The 22,374-nt window shown below is 41.7% G+C and overlaps 1 protein-coding gene across 1 annotated transcript in view; it reads left to right on the top strand.

The window, feature by feature from the left end:
• FER1L6 (fer-1 like family member 6) overlaps positions 1-22,374 on the top strand; it is a 240,040-nt gene that overhangs the window by 132,373 nt on the left and 85,293 nt on the right. The window contains exons 11-18 of the mRNA XM_040431685.1: positions 6,009-6,358; positions 7,361-7,469; positions 9,899-10,082; positions 11,008-11,128; positions 13,808-13,908; positions 14,639-14,729; positions 16,016-16,132; positions 17,332-17,484. Coding sequence (XP_040287619.1) covers positions 6,009-6,358; positions 7,361-7,469; positions 9,899-10,082; positions 11,008-11,128; positions 13,808-13,908; positions 14,639-14,729; positions 16,016-16,132; positions 17,332-17,484 — 1,226 coding nt within the window. The remainder of the gene's footprint in view (positions 1-6,008; positions 6,359-7,360; positions 7,470-9,898; positions 10,083-11,007; positions 11,129-13,807; positions 13,909-14,638; positions 14,730-16,015; positions 16,133-17,331; positions 17,485-22,374) is intronic.

Below are 22,374 nucleotides of genomic sequence, written 5' to 3'. Positions count from 1 at the left end.
GCATATCTATATATAATCCATGGGGCCCATAGCTTTTTGTGCTTCTCATGTGCCCTAAGTTCCCAGCCCGCTAGCTCTTCCATACGATGAACGTGATCTAGTTTGCTTAACCACTGAGAGGTGGTGGGGGGTTCTTTACTCAGCCACTTTTGGGGGATAAGTAGACGGGCAGCTTGAATCAAGTGTATAACAAGTTTGTTCCTTGATGGCGATAGTTCTTTTGGTGGAAGCCATAAAAGAACCAACTCTGGGGTTAATGTCAGGTTAGTGTTTAGAATTTTATAGTAGTTTTATTCTTGTACGTAGGAGCAGTATTATAGTAGTTTTATTCTTGTACATAGGAGCAGTATTATAGTAGTTATATTCTTGTACATAGGAGCAGTATTATAGTAGTTTTATTCTTGTACGTAGGAGCAGTATTATAGTAGTTTTATTCTTGTACATAGGAGCAGTATTATAGTAGTTATATTCTTGTACATAGGAGGTAGTATTATAGTAGTTTTATTCTTGTACATAGGAGGCATTATTATAGTAGTTATATTCTTGTACATATGAGCAGTATTATAGTAGTTATATTCTTGTACGTAGGAGCAGTATTATAGTAGTTATATTCTTGTACGTAGGAGCAGTATTATAGTAGTTTTATTCTTGTACGTAGGAGCAGTATTATAGTAGTTATATTCTTGTACGTAGGAGCAGTATTATAGTTGTTATATTCTTGTACATAGGAGGTAGTATTATAGTAGTTTTATTCTTGTACATAGGAGGCATTATTATAGTAGTTATATTCTTGTACATATGAGCAGTATTATAGTAGTTATATTCTTGTACATAGGGGCAGTATTATAGTAGTTTTATTCTTGTACATAGGTGCAGTATTATAGTAGTTTTATTGTTGTACATAGTAGGCAGTATTATAGTAGTTATATTTTTGTACATAGGAGGTAGTATTATAGTAGTTTTATTCTTGTACATAGGACGCCGTATTATAGTAGTTATATTCTTGTACATAGGAGGCATTATTATAGTAGTTATATTATTGTACATAGGAGCAGTATTATAGTAGTTATATTCTTGTACATATGAGCAGTATTATAGTAGTTTTATTCTTGTACGTAGGAGCAGTATTATACACTGCGTGCAGAATTATTAGGCAAATTAGTATTTTGACCACATCATCCTCTTTATGCATGTTGTCTTACTCCAAGCTGTATAGGCTCGAAAGCCTACTACCAATTAAGCATATTAGGTGATGTGCATCTCTGTAATGAGAAGGGGTGTGGTCTAATGACATCAACACCCTATATTAGGTGTGCATAATTATTAGGCAACTTCCTTTCCTTTGGCAAAATGGGTCAAAAGAAGGACTTGACAGGCTCAGAAAAGTCAAAAATAGTGAGATATCTTGCAGAGGGATGCAGCACTCTTAAAATTGCAAAGCTTCTGAAGCGTGATCATCGAACAATCAAGCGTTTCATTCAAAATAGTCAACAGGGTCGCAAGAAGCGTGTGGAAAAACCAAGGCGCAAAATAACTGCCCATGAACTGAGAAAAGTCAAGCGTGCAGCTGCCAAGATGCCACTTGCCACCAGTTTGGCCATATTTCAGAGCTGCAACATCACTGGAGTGCCCAAAAGCACAAGGTGTGCAATACTCAGAGACATGGCCAAGGTAAGAAAGGCTGAAAGACAACCACCACTGAACAAGACACACAAGCTGAAACGTCAAGACTGGGCCAAGAAATATCTCAAGACTGATTTTTCTAAGGTTTTAGGGACTGATGAAATGAGAGTGAGTCTTGATGGGCCAGATGGATGGGCCCGTGGCTGGATTGGTAAAGGGCAGAGAGCTCCAGTCCGACTCAGACGCCAGCAAGGTGGAGGTGGAGTACTGGTTTGGGCTGGTATCATCAAAGATGAGCTTGTGGGGCCTTTTCGGGTTGAGGATGGAGTCAAGCTCAACTCCCAGTCCTACTGCCAGTTTCTGGAAGACACCTTCTTCAAGCAGTGGTACAGGAAGAAGTCTGCATCCTTCAAGAAAAACATGATTTTCATGCAGGACAATGCTCCATCACACGCGTCCAAGTACTCCACAGCGTGGCTGGCAAGAAAGGGTATAAAAGAAGAAAATCTAATGACATGGCCTCCTTGTTCACCTGATCTGAACCCCATTGAGAACCTGTGGTCCATCATCAAATGTGAGATTTACAAGGAGGGAAAACAGTACACCTCTCTGAACAGTGTCTGGGAGGCTGTGGTTGCTGCTGCACGCAATGTTGATGGTGAACAGATCAAAACACTGAGAGAATCCATGGATGGCAGGCTTTTGAGTGTCCTTGCAAAGAAAGGTGGCTATATTGGTCACTGATTTGTTTTTGTTTTGTTTTTGAATGTCAGAAATGTATATTTGTGAATGTTGAGATGTTATATTGGTTTCACTGGTAAAAATAAATAATTGAAATGGGTATATATTTGTTTTTTGTTAAGTTGCCTAATAATTATGCACAGTAATAGTCACCAGCACACACAGATATCCCCCTAAAATAGCTAAAACTAAAAACAAAGTAAAAACTACTTCCAAAAATATTCAGCTTTGATATTAATGAGTTTTTTGGGTTCATTGAGAACATGGTTGTTGTTCAATAATAAAATTAATCCTCAAAAATACAACTTGCCTAATAATTCTGCACTCTCTGTAGTAGTTTTATTCTTGTACATAGGAGCAGTATTATAGTAGTTATATTCCTGTACATAGGAGGCAGTATTATAGTAGTTATATTCTTGTACATAGGAGCAGTATTATAGTAGTTATATTCTTATACATAGGAGCAGTATTATAGCAGTTATATTCTTGTACATAGGAGCAGTATTATAGTAGTTATATTCTTGTACATAGGAGCAGTATTATAGTAGTTTTATTCTTGTACATAGGAGCAGTATTATAGTAGTTATATTCTTGTACATAGGAGCAGTATTATAGTACTTATATTCTTATACATAGGAGCAGTATTATAGTAGTTATATTCCTGTACATAGGATGCAGTATTATAGTAGTTATATTCTTGTACATAGGAGCAGTATTATAGTAGTTATATTCTTGTACATAGGTGCAGTATTATAGTAGTTTTATTGTTGTACATAGTAGGCAGTATTATAGTAGTTATATTTTTGTACATAGGAGGTAGTATTATAGTAGTTATATTCTTGTACATAGGAGGTAGTATTATAGTAGTTTTATTCTTGTACATAGGAGGCATTATTATAGTAGTTATATTATTGTACATAGGAGCAGTATTATAGTAGTTATATTCTTGTACATATGAGCAGTATTATAGTAGTTTTATTCTTGTACGTAGGAGCAGTATTATACACTGCGTGCAGAATTATTAGGCAAATTAGTATTTTGACCACATCATCCTCTTTATGCATGTTGTCTTACTCCAAGCTGTATAGGCTCGAAAGCCTACTACCAATTAAGCATATTAGGTGATGTGCATCTCTGTAATGAGAAGGGGTGTGGTCTAATGACATCAACACCCTATATTAGGTGTGCATAATTATTAGGCAACTTCCTTTCCTTTGGCAAAATGGGTCAAAAGAAGGACTTGACAGGCTCAGAAAAGTCAAAAATAGTGAGATATCTTGCAGAGGGATGCAGCACTCTTAAAATTGCAAAGCTTCTGAAGCGTGATCATCGAACAATCAAGCGTTTCATTCAAAATAGTCAACAGGGTCGCAAGAAGCGTGTGGAAAAACCAAGGCGCAAAATAACTGCCCATGAACTGAGAAAAGTCAAGCGTGCAGCTGCCAAGATGCCACTTGCCACCAGTTTGGCCATATTTCAGAGCTGCAACATCACTGGAGTGCCCAAAAGCACAAGGTGTGCAATACTCAGAGACATGGCCAAGGTAAGAAAGGCTGAAAGACAACCACCACTGAACAAGACACACAAGCTGAAACGTCAAGACTGGGCCAAGAAATATCTCAAGACTGATTTTTCTAAGGTTTTAGGGACTGATGAAATGAGAGTGAGTCTTGATGGGCCAGATGGATGGGCCCGTGGCTGGATTGGTAAAGGGCAGAGAGCTCCAGTCCGACTCAGACGCCAGCAAGGTGGAGGTGGAGTACTGGTTTGGGCTGGTATCATCAAAGATGAGCTTGTGGGGCCTTTTCGGGTTGAGGATGGAGTCAAGCTCAACTCCCAGTCCTACTGCCAGTTTCTGGAAGACACCTTCTTCAAGCAGTGGTACAGGAAGAAGTCTGCATCCTTCAAGAAAAACATGATTTTCATGCAGGACAATGCTCCATCACACGCGTCCAAGTACTCCACAGCGTGGCTGGCAAGAAAGGGTATAAAAGAAGAAAATCTAATGACATGGCCTCCTTGTTCACCTGATCTGAACCCCATTGAGAACCTGTGGTCCATCATCAAATGTGAGATTTACAAGGAGGGAAAACAGTACACCTCTCTGAACAGTGTCTGGGAGGCTGTGGTTGCTGCTGCACGCAATGTTGATGGTGAACAGATCAAAACACTGAGAGAATCCATGGATGGCAGGCTTTTGAGTGTCCTTGCAAAGAAAGGTGGCTATATTGGTCACTGATTTGTTTTTGTTTTGTTTTTGAATGTCAGAAATGTATATTTGTGAATGTTGAGATGTTATATTGGTTTCACTGGTAAAAATAAATAATTGAAATGGGTATATATTTGTTTTTTGTTAAGTTGCCTAATAATTATGCACAGTAATAGTCACCTGCACACACAGATATCCCCCTAAAATAGCTAAAACTAAAAACAAAGTAAAAACTACTTCCAAAAATATTCAGCTTTGATATTAATGAGTTTTTTGGGTTCATTGAGAACATGGTTGTTGTTCAATAATAAAATTAATCCTCAAAAATACAACTTGCCTAATAATTCTGCACTCTCTGTAGTAGTTTTATTCTTGTACATAGGAGCAGTATTATAGTAGTTATATTCCTGTACATAGGAGGCAGTATTATAGTAGTTATATTCTTGTACATAGGAGCAGTATTATAGTAGTTATATTCTTATACATAGGAGCAGTATTATAGCAGTTATATTCTTGTACATAGGAGCAGTATTATAGTAGTTATATTCTTGTACATAGGAGCAGTATTATAGTAGTTTTATTCTTGTACATAGGAGCAGTATTATAGTAGTTATATTCTTGTACATAGGAGCAGTATTATAGTACTTATATTCTTATACATAGGAGCAGTATTATAGTACTTATATTCCTGTACATAGGATGCAGTATTATAGTAGTTATATTCTTGTACATAGGAGCAGTATTATAGTAGTTATATTCTTGTACATAGGAGGCAGTATTATATTAGTTATATTCTTGTACATAGGAGGCAGTATTATAGTAGTTATATTCTTGTACATAGGAGCAGTATTATAGTAGTTATATTCTTGTACATAGGAGCAGTATTATAGTAGTTATATTCTTGTACATAGGAGGCAGTATTATAGTAGTTATATTCTTGTACATAGGAGGCAGTATTATAGTAGTTATATTCTTGTACATAGGAGCAGTATTATAGTAGTTATATTCTTGTACATAGGATCAGTATTATAGTTGTTATATTCTTGTACATAGGAGGTAGTATTATAATAGTTTTATTCTTGTACATGGGAGCAGTATTATAGTAGTTATATTCTTGTACATAGGAGCAGTATTATAGTAGTTATATTCTTGTACATAGGAGGTAGTATTATAGTAGTTATATTCTTGTACATAGGAGGCAGTATTATAGTTGTTATATTCTTGTACATAGGAGGCAGTATTATAGTAGTTTTATTCTTGTACATAGGAGGTAGTATTATAGTTGTTTTATTCTTGTACATAGGAGGCAGTATTATAGTAGTTATATTCAACGAAAATGTAAGAATGTTCCACGTTGCTGCTCTGTACACTGGGCTACCGACTACACTGGTCTACTCTTCTGGTTTAATTCATTATTAAACATTTTATGCTCTAGGGTTCCTTCCAACTTTTGGCCCTGCCTGGATAAATTTATATGGCTCCCCTCGTAATACCACTTTGATGGAGGACCACCAAGAACTTAATGAAGGTCATGGGGAAGGGGTCTCATTTAGAGGACGTATCTTAATTGAAATTGCTGTAGAGATTCTTTCTGGGGGAGCGCATGAGTCCAAATTTTCTAAAATCATTAAAGACATCAAGATCCCATTGAAGGACTCCAAATCAGCGAAAGGATCAGGGAAAGAAAAAGGAGAAAAGGGAGCAGAAGAGGCAAAAGCTCCAGCTGGAGCAGATAAGACCAACTCTACACAGGTCGAAGTTGAGCCTTTTGATGTTCCTCCTGAGGTCAGTCCATACATTTAGTCATTACATATAATAACATGCAATGCCCATTGCAGACAATGTAATCTTATATTGGGGGTGCAAAGCAGGAAGCTGACTCATAGCCAAGGCTTTGGAATATGCCCCCACAGAACTCCCAACCTATCATGACTAGTGCACAGAATTGTTGGTCACCAGAAAACACTTAACAGTGCCAGCCATAGTACCCTATATCAGTGCCAGTCACACTGTCCCTACATTGATACCAGCCACAGTGCCCTATATCAGTGCTAGTCACGCTGCCTCTCCATTGGTCACAGTGCCCGAATATCAGTGCCAGCCACAGTGCCCCCATATCAGTGACCCTATATCAGTGGCACATCCAATGTCCGTATATCCGTTCCAGCCCCTATATCAGTGCCAGCCACAGTGCTCCCATATCATGACCAGTGCACATTAATGTTGGTCACCAGAAAACACATAACAGTGCCAGCCACAGTGCCCCTATATTGATACCAGCCACTATACCACTATATTTGTGCCATCTCCTATGCCCCTATATAAGTGCTAGCCAAAGTACCCCTAAATCAGTGTCAGTCGCAGTTCCCCTGTAAGTGCACATAACAGTTGGTAACTAGTAAATACATAACAATGTCAGCCATAGTGCCCCTATATCAGTGCCAGCCACAGTGCCCTCATATCATGACAAGTGCACTTAACTGTTGTTCACTAGAAAACACATAACAGTGCCAGCCACCATGTCACTATATCAGTGCTAGCCCATGTGCCTCTATATCAGTGACACCTTCTATGCCCCTATATCAGTGCCACCCACAGTACCCTCATATCAGCACCCGCCACAGTGCCCCCATATCAGCGCCAGCTCCTATGCCCCTATATCAGTCTCACCTTCTATGCCCCTATATAAGTTTCAGCCACTGTGCCCCCGACATCCTTGCTTTATATTCCAATCATCAAGACAATCAGTCTTCCCTAGTAAATGATGGCTGCATCTTTTTTTTTTAGATCCATGAAGAAAAGTTTGAAGATTTTCTAATTTTTGGATCCTTTTTCGAAGCAACTCTGATTGACAGGAGGATTGGAGATAAACCGATTAGCTTTGAAGTCACTGTAGGTAAGTGGACATCGGTACAAACCTATTCAAAACCACCTTGAACCCAAGAGTTATTTAAGTGATTTGGGGTTTTAAATAAATAATACTTATTCAAAAACTGAATGAAAAGTTCTAAAACTTTCTAACACCATTTGTGTTTAAATTTTCCCCCATTTACAAACCATATATGCTTGCTGTCAGTGAATGAGAACACTCTAGTTTCCATTCAGAGGCAGAAAACCTGTACACAGCTCATATGAAAAGTGGATACAATTACATCCAGTCTAGACAATGCTCTGTGAGCAAAACACATCAGCTGAAGCTGCACAAATATTTCTGGCAGTTTGCTACAATGTATCAGTCTGGAGTTCAGACTGTTGAGTCCACAGAGCATTGTCTACTGTATCCACTGCTGAGTTAAAAGCAGGAAAAGCTATGGACAGGTTTACTGTCTCTGAATGAAAACAAGAGTGTTCTCATTCACTGACGGCAAGCACATATCTTGAAAATGGTGAAGAATTGAATCGGTATACTAGAAAGTTGTAGAACTTTTCATTTATACATCGGCTAATATTTATTCATATAAAACCAGAAAACCCTCTAATACTCCCCTTGTCCGATCTGTGGTAAGATTTAGATCATTAGTGGAAGTCCCAGAGGTCAGACCTGGATCTGACATGTAATATACATGTATGTGAAATACATGAGATATATGTATATATATATACAGTTGCAAGAAAAAGTATGTGAACCCTTTGGAATGATATGGATTTCTGCACAAATTGGTCATAAAATGTGATCTGATCTTCATCTAAGTCACAACAATAGACAATCACAGTCTGCTTAAACTAATAACACACAAAGAATTAAATGTTACCATGTTTTTATTGGACACACCATGTAAACATTCACAGTGCAGGTGGAAAAAGTATGTGAACCCCTAGACTAATGACATCTCCAAGAGCTAATTGGAGTGAGGTGTCAGCCAACTGGAATCCAGTCAATGAGATGAGATTGGAGGTGTTGGTTACAGCTGCCCTGCCATATAAAAAACACACACCAGTTCTGGGTTTGCTTTTCACAAGAAGCATTGCCTGATGTGAATGATGCCTCGCACAAATGAGCTCTCAGAAGACCTACGATTAAGAATTGTTGACTTGCATAAAGCTGAAAAGGGTTATAAAAGTATCTCCAAAAGCCTTGCTGTTCATCAGTCCACGGTAAGACAAATTGTCTATAAATGGAGAAAGTTCAGCACTGCTGCTGCTCTCCCTAGGAGTGGCCGTCCTGTAAAGATGACTGCAAGAGCACAGCGCAGACTGCTCAATGAGGTGAAGAAGAATCCTAGAGTGTCAGCTAAAGACTTACAAAAGTCTCTGGCATATGCTAACATCCCTGTTAGCGAATCTACGATACGTAAAACACTAAACAAGAATGGATTTCATGGGAGGATACCACAGAGGAAGCCACTGCTGTCCAAAAAAAACATTGCTGCACGTTTACAGTTTGCACAAGAGCACCTGGATGTTCCACAGCAGTACTGGCAAAATATTCTGTGGACAGATGAAACCAAAGTTGAGTTGTTTGGAAGAAACACACAACACTATGTGTGGAGAAAAGGAGGCACAGCACACCAACATCAAAACCTCATCCCAACTGTGAAGTATGGTGGTGGGGGCATCATGGTTTGGGGCTGCTTTTCTGCATCAGGTCCTGGACGGATTGCTATCATCAAAGGAAAAATGAATTCCCAAGTTTATCAAGACATTTTGCAGGAGAACTTAAGGCCATCTGTCCACCAGCTGAAGCTCAACAGACGATGGGTGTTGCAACAGGACAACGACCCAAAGCATAGAAGTAAATCAACAACCGAATGGCTTAAACAGAAGAAAATACGCCTTCTGGAGTGGCCCAGTCAGAGTCCTGACCTCAACCCGATTGGGATGCTGTGGCATGACCTCAAGAAAGCGATTCCCACCAGACATCCCAAGAATATTGCTGAACTGAAACAGTTCTGTAAAGAGGAATGGTCAAGAATTACTCCTGACCGTTGTGCACGTCAGATCTGAAACTACAGGAAACGTTTGGTTGAAGTTATTGCTGCCAAAGGAGGTTCAACCAGTTATTAAATCCAAGGGTTCACATACTTTTTCCACCTGCACTGTGAATGTTTACATGGTGTGTTCAATAAAAACATGGTAACATTTAATTCTTTGTGTGTTATTAGTTTAAGCAGACTGTGATTGTCTATTGTTGTGACTTAGATGAAGATCAGATCTTTTTCGTGCAACTGTATATATATATATATATATATATATATATAAGAAATTGTATTAGAGATCAGATGAGTGACAGAACAATGCAGAACGACTTCAAACAGTAGCCAGAAGAATTTTAAATGCAGCTCTGGATGTGACTAGAGTATCCCTGATGATTTCCATGATTCACAGGTAATTATGGCAATGTTCTTGATGGGGTCTCACCACACGCCAGTAAAAAGAAGACGTCTGATGCTGAAGATGAGGAAAGCGCCCCACTGCTACATACAGAGGAGGCCGATGGGGCACATGACATTTCCATGTCCTTTAGATCCATGACCACACCGGAGAAACCAGTGATAACGGAGGGAAACCGGTAATGACATCAGCGCAATACAACAGATCCTACAAACAGGAGCTAACGGGGTTGAACCTAAAAACGTTGCCGTTGCAACCGGGCTCCCACTCCTTGGGGGCCCATAATTCACCCAGCCATATGTGCAGGTGAAATTACTTTCCTCACATGGAACCATTTCCATTTTTGATAAGAAATATAGAGATCTAACATGGATGAAAACACAACCAAGGAGAGCTGTACAAGTCTGTATACAGTAAGCTACTAAACGCCCCCTAGTGGTGGCTGCAGATAGCCAGAATTTAATCATTGAGAGGACCCGTCACCTCTCATGACTTGTCTGTTTTAGTAAATACTTGTATTCCCCATAAAAGACCAATTCTGAAGCATCTTTTCTTATAATTCTATGTTGTGCCATCCTCCTGTTATTCCTCCTGGAAATGTATGAAGAAATAAACAACTGGGTGTTCCAACTGCCCTTATCAATAAGACATGTCCCTCTATAGTCTGATACGGTCAGCAGATTTGAGAGTGTGAGAGGGTGAAGGGACATACCCACAAATATTAGCACCCAGAACCGAGAGGAATGCTATAACACAGAATCATAAGAAAAGATACCGCACCATTGTCTTACTGTGGAGAATACAAGTACTGTAATGACTTAAAGAGCCAGGTCAGTAGAGGTCCTCTTTAAGTCTGTGAGTGAAGGGAAGCAGGGGATTTGGAACTAAATTTAAGTAAAATAGAATTTTGGAACTAATAACAAACAAGGTATTGGGTTTTGAGTCTGACTCCTCTGCCCTGAGTGGGACAATTTAGAGGACTGATGCAGCAAAAAAAAATGAAAATAAAAAAGACAATTTAATGCATCACCCCCACCATCATTTCCATCTCCAGTTGCTTCCCCTTGTATGACAACCCCTTTAAGGTCTTCTTTGTCTCATAGGAATTATCACTACTTGCCATTTTATGAGAAGAAGCCCTGTGTCTATGTGAAAAGTTCATGGGGAGATCAGACATTTAGACTGTACACGTCCAACCTTCTCCAGAAATTGGCGGACCACCTGGTGAGTCTACTACATATATAGTAAAGCTCAGGGATATAAAAACCCTGTAAACTATGGAAACTCCCAATGCATAAGAAAGGACCTAAGACAGACCCAAGAGGTTGCAGGATTTCGAAGTTTATTTGAAGAAATAATATCAGATATTTTCTATATATTGTATTATTTTTTCCATTTCTTTTTGTTAATATACACATGAAGGCTAGCGTCACCTATGAGGGTTTTTATTATTATTATTATTACATTCTACTTACTTTTGGCAAAAAATATTTTTTACAATTGGTCTTTATTACGCATTTTCATTAGTTTTTGCACTACAGCTATCAGTTTTATTACACCTTCTCAGTAAATCCGTCAGAGAGCTGCGCTGATGGCTCGATATGTAGCCTTAAAGGGTTTTTCCGAGACTTACGTACTGATGACTTATTCTCAGGATAGGTCATCGGTATCTGATCAATGGGGGTCTGACACCTGGGATCCCCTCTGATCAGCTGTTTGAGAAGGCAGTAGAGCCTACACCAAATGACGTCACGTTCGTCAATCACGTGGCCTAGGCGCAGCTCAGCCACATTGAAGTGAATGGGGCTGAGCTGCAATACCAAGCACAGCCACTATACAATGTGCGGCGCTGTGCTTGGTGAGCTGAGAGAAGGCCGCGGCGCTCAAAGGAGCGTCAGTACCTTCTCAATCAGCTGAATTGTTGTGGGTCCTGACCCCCACTGATCATATCCTGATCATCCATTGGATAAGTCATCAGTATTAAAATTTCGGAAAACTCCTTTAGTATTTCTTGCCTTATCATTCATAAATGGTCATTTAAACTAAATTCTTATCAGTTTGACAAGAATTTAGCTTAATGTGTGTTCATGAGCCTCTAGGAGAGTAAAGATTATGGGGGGTTTACATGGCCAGAGGAGCGTCCGATTATTGGGAGGGAAGCGTCTCTTCCCGACAATCGGCTGCTCGTTCAGGGGGGGTGAATCACCTCCTTCCATGTATTTCCGGGTCCGTGCGGCCACGCCACAAAAGATATATAGACATATGTATCTTACAGACAGACATATCCTATCTTTGACTTTAATAGGTCCGCGATTCTCATGTTGAGGTCAATGCACAATGTGGGGTGCACACGGCCGGTGTCCGTGATTTGCGGATCTGCTGTTTGCGTTCCACAAAACGGACATGGCTGTGTCAATGGACCCTAAGTCTGTGCCTACGCAGGGAACTGAAATCCGACTGCTATAAAAATATGGGAAAAAATGAATCAGAACATAATTAGGAAAAAAAACTTCCCTCTAAGCCTAAACAGGAAGTCAATACATGAAGCGCCCATTTCCATAATGGTTATAAACTCCTCGTGTCTATATATCAGTGGTCGCCCCGCCGGTTGCACCGGTTTAATTGCAATACTTTACCGCAGCCGTCTATGGGCTAGAAAGGTTCTCTGTTATAAGCATTGCTCGGCGGTGCGGCCTCTGTGTGCTAAGTAAGATATATAACAAGCAGGTGTTCGGCGATACAGCTTTTATGTCCGTGCGCAGACGTAACATGGGGATTGTCTATTGTGATGAAGAAATTAAATGTCTCCATGCGTTAATGGCAGCAAATAGAATTCACAGTTTCATTAAAATCCACCTTAATTGCTCCTGTGAGTCGCTAGTTATAAACGGGAAGAGATTTCTCTTCATTCCATTAGTGGAGACCTAGAAAATCTTCACATATTTACAGAATCTCTCTCCAAAGTCATCACCCAGGGCTGGTTTTAGGGAGTAGCAAAAGGGGCTGTTGCCCAGAGCCCCCATTTCCCAGGGGGCCATCAGAGGACAGGACCTCCAAATGAATCCTCAATTCATGGTTCTCTCTAGGGCAGCAAAGGGGTCAATGGTAATTTGGGAGAACAGGGAATGTAAAAATGAACCTCTTCTCTGCCTAGGCCCACCAGGGAATTTTACCCTGGACCACCAGGGCTTTTGAAATTATACACAAAACCATCTATAAAAGGGCACATAATAGCTTGTTGGCCCGGGTCCCATGTTTATTAAACTGGCCCTTTCCATTCCTACAACTCTGGCCTCATGGACACAACCGTATACGTTGTGTGGATCCACAAAACATGGATCCCAGCTATGTGCATGCCACAATTTTTTACCGTAGAAACGTCCTATCCTTGTCCGCGAAATGGACAAGAATAGGACATGTTCTATCTTTTTTGCGGGACCGCAGAATGGACTTACGGATTTGGACAACACACAGTGTGCTGTCCACATCTTTTGCGTCCCCATTGAAATGAATGAGTCTTCATCTGTTCTGCAAAAAATGCGAATCGGATGCGGACCGAAAATATGGTCATGTGTATGGGGCCTCAATGACCCCCAGCAGAGGCATAACTTGAAGCTCCTGGGCCCCAATGCAAAATGTGTTAGAGGACCCCTCATCTACCATGGTGTCTTCATCGGTCACAGAGGGACTTTTGGGGCAACTATTAACTTTTCATCTCCAAAAATGATTTACGCTCCTCCACCCCTGCAAATACAGCGCTGTACCTGGATTAACAGTTAAAGAGGTCGGGGTGCTCCGGTAAACATGTATTCAGAGCCTCAGTGAATAGCTTATGGAAAGACCATCAGTGGAAAATGTTGGACTGTCCCTTTGTATTTTAACACCATGTCCTTTACTCTTTAGGTGGAAGGATTAAAGCACATGAAAGAGCTCGTCAAAATTTCAGATTTTGCCCCTGAAGAAAAGATGAGAGACGTCCTCACCGACTTCATCAGCCAGAGCAAGTACGGTCAGGCCTTACCAAGTTCTAATTATTAAAATATTATTAATATATTAAAAGGTTTTGATGTAATGATCCCCTTCACTTAGCGATCTGTTGCTTCATTCTGAAAAAAATCTACTATTTTTTCCATTGGTATCATTTTAATAAACTCTACTCTATGTCCATATTGCTGTTAGATACTTGTTATGGTGCCCCCCGGTGTTCCTTTGATTTTCTCTCAGAGTGTCCACCTAATGTGTCCTGTGCCGGTGGTCACACATGCTCAGTAGCTTATTCCCAGCTCCCCGGGTCCTTTTATACACAGGCAGTGAAGTGATTCCTGCTAGTCTGCAGCCAGCCAATAAAAAATCAGCACAAGCAACAGAAAAGAGAATTGAAAGAAGAGCAGGGGGCGCCATAACAAGTAACAGAAGTATCTACACACTGGAGAGTCCTCTGGGCTAAGACCATGCAAACTCTTGAAATTGTCCCACCTACAGGTGGAAAAAAATCACCAAGGGCCTAACTGGCCTACTAGAGAGCTGGAGGACATGCAGGCTCTGAAATGACAACCTGACAACTCGACCCATGAGGTCCATCAGTGGACAAACCCATCTCAACCTGACTGTGGAGCAACTCCATTGCTTTACTCTTTTTATTTATTTGGGATTATTTTTGAGCTGTTTTCGCAGTGATGATCGCAGGGTTTACAGCGGTGATCTACATCAGACATTTCTGTTTTGCACTTTCAGGGCGTTCATCTCAACAGCAGAGAAGAAAAGCAAAATGCCAAACACAACGGCCCTGGATAAGAAGAGGATGACGCTCTGCAAACAGGAGCTGGTAGGACACATCAACCTTGTGGTGTTTTTGGACATGTAAAAGAATAATACCCCTATGGCCGTCTCTCTGTCTCATCAGGTCAGTTTAGCATCCTGCAGGGGCATACATAGGGTCGCCAACCAGAATTTTTCTCTTTTCTGGACAATTTATCCAAAAATTACAGACAGTCAACATTTTTATGGGCCAATTGGAAAACCATAATGAATGATAAAGATTTTAAGTAATAAGCTCAAAATACTAATAGGAACTCCTTACAAGCATCTACTGTGAGCTGTAAAAAGATGATAATTACCACGAAAATAATCTAGTCAGGTAGCACCAGCCTCAAAAAAATCACGAAAACATCAATTCTTTTTCACGGACACAGGGAAAAAGTTGCCTATTTTCACGGACTGACCAGAAATTTCTGGATTGCTGGTAACCCTGGGCATACAGATCTCACTGGGCCCCATAGAAAAACGTATTAGTATGATCCCCATCATCGTGAGATTTCTGCCGAATTGACATTTTTTTTTAAATCAATCAAAGGAAATTTCTAATAATCAGAAAAAGTTACGCTCCATCTCATCGACTTGGAACAGGTGTTTCTTAAGTATGGAAATCAATCTAAGCACTATATTTCATAATATATCTATACCAGACACCTCTCATAAAAACACTGATAAATCTCCCTCGTCAGATCTGACTCCTGCTTCCCTGCCTGCAGTCACCACTCGAGGGAGCTCATTGCATAGGAATTTATACAGCTACCATTGAACTTATAGGAAGCTGTAAAAAATCTACCGGTATTTGTACTGAGTGGCAGTTGCCAGAAATTGCAATAGATTTATTGAGGAGACGGAGGAGTTCAGGATCAAGCCCTCTCTCACTCTGGGTCCCAAAACAGTCATGTGGTAGGCCTCCATGGTAAGTACACCACCAGTCATGAATGATGACTAGTGTTCCCACAGGCTCATAGTAAAAACCACAGTGGCCTCATAACAGTAATAGTCTCTGTGTTCCCCTAACATTAATAGCCAAAGTGGCCCAAAAATAACAGCTACAATTGCCACCATGCTGATCATCACAGTGCCCTTAGGACAGCCCCATAACAACAGCCACATTCGGGCACAGTGCCTTCCTAAGGCCACCCTTGACTGAAGTGTGATACGGAGCATGGTGAGAACATCAACCAGCCAAACTCGCACTGCAGAGACAAAGTCATTTCTTTTGCGTCTTTAACCTTACATTTCGATTTTATTGAAGTCTTAGGAGCAAACATGATCTTCAGTTCACTTGTTTTACAGGAGGGAATGTCTAGCGACGCAAAAGCCATCGTGCAGCAGAAGAAGAAGATGTCAATAAATGAGATGACCAGGGAAATGCAGAGTTTCATTGACAGGATCAAGTTTCTTGTGGATGAGGTAAGTTATAATGTTCTGTTCTATACAGTATGTTCACCCAAACCATCAGAAGACTGCATTGGTTAAAACCCCGACTTTCACTGACTTTTGTCCCGGCTGCTTTCTTTTCCCTGTAGATGATGTAGGGCTATTGCCCAGTAATCATCTCCTACCTTCCCTGCATTTTGTACACCGCCTGTGACATGCATGCTGCTGCACACTGCACAGCCTGTAACCTGTCCTGTGCCTTAGTCCAGAATCTGCTGGGCAGCCATTCTGTGTACAATTTGGAATTATCTATATAACAATCACAGGTATTAAATAGGGAATTTGTCAAGTATAGGGGCAGGTCCCGGACGGGGTCGCCCTTTGGGGGCGGGTGCTCTGTATAGGTAGGCAGGGTTCTATAGCTTCCCTTCCCCAATTTTACAATAGGGTCTATTAGGGATAGTTTTACCCGGATTATGCCAAACTACCTACAAACTACAGACACCTGAATCCAGATGACTACTAATCTACAGATGAACCCTTTATGGTATATTTATCCATTGTCTGGACTATAGAGAAACCATCTATGGCCAAGAACCGGTAAGTCCGTTCCTATTTACCCACTTTTTGACAAATAGACGGTCTACTATTTATGTCAATACCAGTTTTGTGTATACATTTTCTGCATTGAGTGGCGCCTTTTGTGTATTTTCTCTTTTTTGTATTATTTAAAAAATTATATTTTAGTAACATTATAGTTTAGTTTTAACGTAATCCCCCTACTCAGTAGAGGCATTCTTTAGTTTACACATACCGCAAAGCAGCCAATTGTCAGAAAGGAAGCGTTCCTTCCTGACAGTATGAGGACTGCTGCTATCGCTCGTCCCCATACATACTCAATGCTCCTCTGCAGCAGAGAGCACCTCAGATCATTTCCCCCGATGAATGAGCGTTTCGCTTATTTATCGGTTGATCTTTACAAGGGCCGATTGTTGGAAACAAGTTAGTTCCCGATAATCGTCCCGAATATTGGGCCATGTAAATCCACCTGAAAAGATACTATGTGGCCACACGTACTTACCAGGACTACAGGCTGCAGAAGATGTGGCCTCTAATAATCAAGATGGTGGACAGAAGCTTGATTTTATTTCTTCTAAAAAGCAGGTTTCAAGTAGCAAATAAAGTTCTGATTGAAGTAAACTTAATTGATGGGTGCACTATGTGTCTTGCAGCCACAACATACTGTTCCTGATGTGTTTATATGGCTCCTCAGCAACAATAAGCGCATGGCATATGCCCGCATCCCAGCCAGAGACGTTCTCTACTCCCCGGTGCCTGAAGAAAAAGGTCACCACTGCGGGAAGATTAAAACCCTATTCTTCAAAGTAAGTAGCTCACATCTGTAAACCGTCTGCTCTCGGAAAGTACAATTAAAGATCTAACCTTTCCGGTATGTTCTTCACATTATTAATTGTGACACTGATTCATTTTCACGATGTGGATTGTAACAATGCAGGATAATTGTGTGAACAGTGCCCTGCATTTCTATTAGAGCTTCCTTCTAAATGTGAAGGAGATAAACACTGGTCATTAGAGAGGAGCGAGAACAAGACATAATACGGCTACTCTTCATTATCCGCACTGTGATCTATCATTCTGCTGTACACGATTATACAGACACTAGAATGTCCTTTACTGAACCCAAAATCGATATAAAGTGGTTGCTTTAATACAAGGGCTGGTAAGATTGTGTGTCTGTCTATCTATCTCATATCCAGGGCTGTAGCTATAGAGGTAGCAGTCACTACCGGGACCAGGAGCCTGAGGGGGCCCAAATACCAGTGTGCCGCATAAGAAGACACCATTTTTATAGAAAGTGCATCCTGGTCAAGTTACACCTCTGGCTGGAGAGAAAGGGTTAGGTCAAGAATTTGGCATGGGGGGTGCCGATTCCATTTTTTGCCTCAGGCAGCTGTGCTATTTGGTTTCATGGTGGATACCACTCTGAACATGGACCAAAGAAAGCTAAGGAGAGCATTGATTAAGACTAAAATTATAGACAAACATGTTAAAGATAAAGGCTATAAGACCATCTCCAAACAGCTTAATATTCCTGTCACTACAGTTGCACATATTATTCAGAATATCAATCATCTATCATGTCTATCTAGTTATCTACGGTATAGATCAAATCAAATCAAATGAGCTTTATTGGCAGGACTAAATACATTTAAGCATTGCCAAAGCAAGTGGGAAATAATTGGGTAGGGTTGGGGGATGGGGACACATCCAGGGTGGGGATAGATATAGGAGTCCATGGTATATCAGGCTCCTTTCAGTCCATGGCAGGCAGTAATATATTGTGCTGCTATGGCCACTGTCTTCTCCTCTTCCCCCAATCAGTATAGAGAATTTCTCTTCCTCATCGATGGAGGTGAAATCTGGGCAGAGATCCGACAGTCTCCTGAAGTGAGAATCCCTCACTGCTGAGTATTTGGGGCACCGCAGCAGGAAATGAGCCTCATCCTCCACGGCCTCCTGGTCGCACTGCTGGGACAGTCTTCTCTCTCTGGGCTTGTACCTCTGTCGGTGACGCCTGGATTCAATGAGCAGGCTGTGGGCGCTCAGTCTGTAGCAGCTCTGTCGGTCTCTGGGGTTGGGGAGTTTCTCCAGATATGGGGTCAGTTTGTACTCCCTCTGCAGGCTCTGGTATACTGTCAGCTTCTGTGATGTTCTATGTCATTCCTCCAGACGCTGATATACTTCTCTTTGCCCTTGTGTATCATCCCCTTTGCCAGGCTTTATTGTTTGGTGGCTTGGGCAGGCTGGGTTTGGGTGACTTGTTGCAGGGTGCTTTGTTTTTCTGGGGCTTCTTGGTGTAGCAAGGCTTTGTGATGTAGGAGCTGGGACTGCTGCTATGCAGATGGGCTCTGAATGATAGCACCCTCTTCTGGACAACAAAGTAAAGTTGGAATCTGCCCAGTTCTGCTAGACAGGCACTGTTTGAGGTGCTCCTGTGGACCTGGAGAAAGTGTTTGCAGAGTTCTAAGTGGAATAGTTCTGTTGGCCCAGAGTCCCACTTTGCCCAGTCTGGGTATGTCTGGGCCCCAAACTTCGCTGCCACACAGGAGGATTGGGGCAATGATGGTGTCAAGGATTTTAAGCCAGATGGTCACTGGTGCCTTAAGATGATACAGAATCCTTCTGATGGCATAGAAGGTTTTGCTCGCCTTGTCTTTCAGTGTTTCCATGGCTTTCTTAAAACTCCCTGATTGGGTGATTTCTAGGCCCAGGTAGGTGTAGCTTTCAGTTTCTGAAATTGGACAGTTTATTTAGCAGGAAGGGAGGACGCACGGCTGCTTTCCGGTTTCTTTTCTGTAACACCATGATGTTGGTTTTCTATGGATTAATGGGCAGTGCCCCTGTGTTACTGAATTTCTCCAGGATTTTCAGGTTATCTTGGAGACCTTTCTCAGTTTGTGATAGTAGCAGAAGATCATCTGCATAAAGGAGAAATTTCACCTAGGTGTCATGGAGGGTGAGATCAGGTGCTGAGGAGGACTCCAGAGCCGCCACCAGCTCATTGATATAGATGTTAAACAGGGTTGGACTGAGGCTGCAGCTCTGTCTGACTCCTCTGCTCTGCCGGAAATAAGTCGTTCTCCAATTTACATTCACGCTACATCTATTCTCAGTGTAGGAACTTCTGATGACATCATATGTTTTTCCTTCTTAAAGTCCACAAAGCAGGCATAGATCGTGGACATGGCTCGATGAGGCTCTGCAGGGTGTAGATGTGGTCCGTGGTGCCGTGGTTTGGCATGAAGTCTGCTTTGCTTCTGCTGAGGATGTTGTGCTGGGTGAGGAAGCTGAGGATCCTCTTATTCAGGATACTGCTGAGGAGATTGCCCCAGGTTGCTGCTGACGCACATTCCTCTATAGTTGGCTGGGTCGTACCTGTCTCCGCTCTTGTTTATGGGGGTGACGATGCCCTCGTTCCAGCTCTGGGGGAAGTAGCCGGCACTCACCACAACACTGTAGAGGAAGGATCCCATCTGGGCCACTGGCTTCTTTATCTTTATCTCTTTATCACTGAGATCCTCTCTGTTATCTCCTGCAGTGTGATCGGTGTGTCTAGAGGGTTTTGGAAATCTTAGATTTTTTTCCTCCATATCCTTCAGCTTTTTCGTTGTTTCTTTTTGTTCTGGGCTTTGGTCCTCCCTCGATATGACTTTGTAAAGATCCTTGAAGTATTGGAGCCAGATGTTGCTGTTTTGGATGTGGAGGTTGGTGTTCTTGCTGGTTTTGTCCATGTCCTTCCATAGTTCCCAGAAGGAGTTGTCCTGGAGAGCGTCTTGGAGTTGGAGGAGCTTGGTTGATATGTTGCCTTGCTTTTTCTTTCTGAGTATATTTTTGTATTGCCTTTGTATGTTGTTGTAGGCTTCCCTCAGACTGGGTGTCATGCCCTGCTCAGGCTATGTGCGGAGGTCTGCCAGATTAGCAGCACATGTCTAGCCTTTTGTTTTGGAGTCAAGCTAGATCTGTCTCTCTTCAGGTGCACTGGGTGGGATCGTTGGTTTCAGTTTAAATCACACCCACTCCCAGTGTTCCCTGCGGGTTATAGCTTCTGTCTGGCTCTGTGTATGCAAGGAAGGAAGGATTGGCTGTTCCTGCTCAAAAAGATAAGTTGTTTTTTTGTTCTCTTGTGGTTGCTGTCTAGGCTGTTAGAGAGACGCCTGCCCCTCAAGGTTCTGAGGGAGCAGGCTGCCTCTATTCCCCTTTCACCATCTTAGGGATTTTAGGGTATTTTCAGCCCAGGCACGAGGACACGTTATTCCCACCTTAAGGGTCTGAACGTGGGCATAGCAGTATAGGGAGAGCTGGTAGAGATTTGTCAGGAGGTGACCTTGATCCCCAGCTTCTCGCCTAGAGACCTGTTTGTTTATTTTTCTGTGTAACTTATACCCTGTCCGCTGTGACATTATAACCCACCAATACTTTGACTGCCATTGCTCAGCGGTTTTGAGATGAGTCAATTGAAGCGCTAGTTGATCGCATGCAGGGATTATCCCTAGAAGTTGCAGATCTGCGTAATTCGCTCACACAGTGTCAGAATGTTCTGGCATCAGGTGCAAGTCAAATTTATGGGGAGCCTAAAGTCGCTCTCCCTGATAGATTTGCAGGGGGTGTGGATGACTTTATCCGCTTTAAAGAATCATGCAAGTTGTATTTTCGGCTGCGTCCATCTTCATCTGGTGATGAGAGTCAGAGGGTTGGTATAATCATTTCTCTGCTTAAAGGGGACGCGCAATCCTGGGCATTTTCTCTGCCGCCCGGTTCTCTGGCCCTCCAGTCGGTGGAAGAATTTTTTAAAGCCTTGGGATTAATATATGATGATCCAGATCGGGTCTCGATGGCGGAATCTAAATTGCGCAATTTATTACAAGGTGAACATACTGCAGAGGCTTACTGCGTTAAGTTTAGGAGATGGGCTACCGAGTCAGAGTGGAATGACCCCGCGTTACGTAGTCAGTTTTGTCAGGGGTTATCTGAGAGATTGAAAGATGCCCTGGCTTTTATGAGTACCCGGATACATTAGAGAATGCAATGTCTTTGGCAGTACGGTTAGATAGACGTATTAGAGAGAGGTGTAAAGCTCCCTCCGCGCAAGGGTTCCCTCCTGTGAGTGTTTTAGTCTCACCTGTTCCCCAGGGTGATATTACATGTAACTCTGGGGTAGGGGAGGAACCCATGCATCTGGGTCAGGTATCTTTCCGTTCTGGTAGTAGAGACTTTAGGAGGTTGCATAAATAAATATGTTATTACTGTGGAAAAAGTGGTCATTTTATTTTTTCTTGTCCTTTTGTTAAACCGCATGTTGATGAGAAAGAATCACAAAGAGGTTTACTTAAAGAGAAAAAGAAAACATGCCTGACTCTTGGTAAAGTGAATCGAGTGGTGGAGCAAGCAGGTATGCAAGCTCCCTGTAGTACTTGTTTTCTCCTTCCAGCTATGGTGGCGCTAGACTCAAGGTTTTTTTGTTGTTGAAGTATTCATTGACTGTAGTGCTGGGGTAAACCTTATTGATTTTCTTTTTCTTCAAAATCTGGGTCTAAATACTTGCACTTTAGAAAGAGAGATTCCGGTTTTTGCAATTGATTCTTCCCCTCTTTCTCAAAGGAGTCTCACTCATATTGCTCATGGTATTCTGTTAAGGGTGGGTGATTCACATGTTGAGATTATGTCTTGTTTTGTCATGAAGGACTTGCCCGCTC

The sequence above is a fragment of the Bufo bufo genome, chromosome 5 (genome assembly GCF_905171765.1).
Source record: "Bufo bufo chromosome 5, aBufBuf1.1, whole genome shotgun sequence".
In the NCBI taxonomy this organism is placed as follows: domain Eukaryota; kingdom Metazoa; phylum Chordata; class Amphibia; order Anura; family Bufonidae; genus Bufo; species Bufo bufo.
Note: the sequence above shows the minus strand (reverse complement) of the source record. Positions and strands in the feature narration are given on the sequence as shown.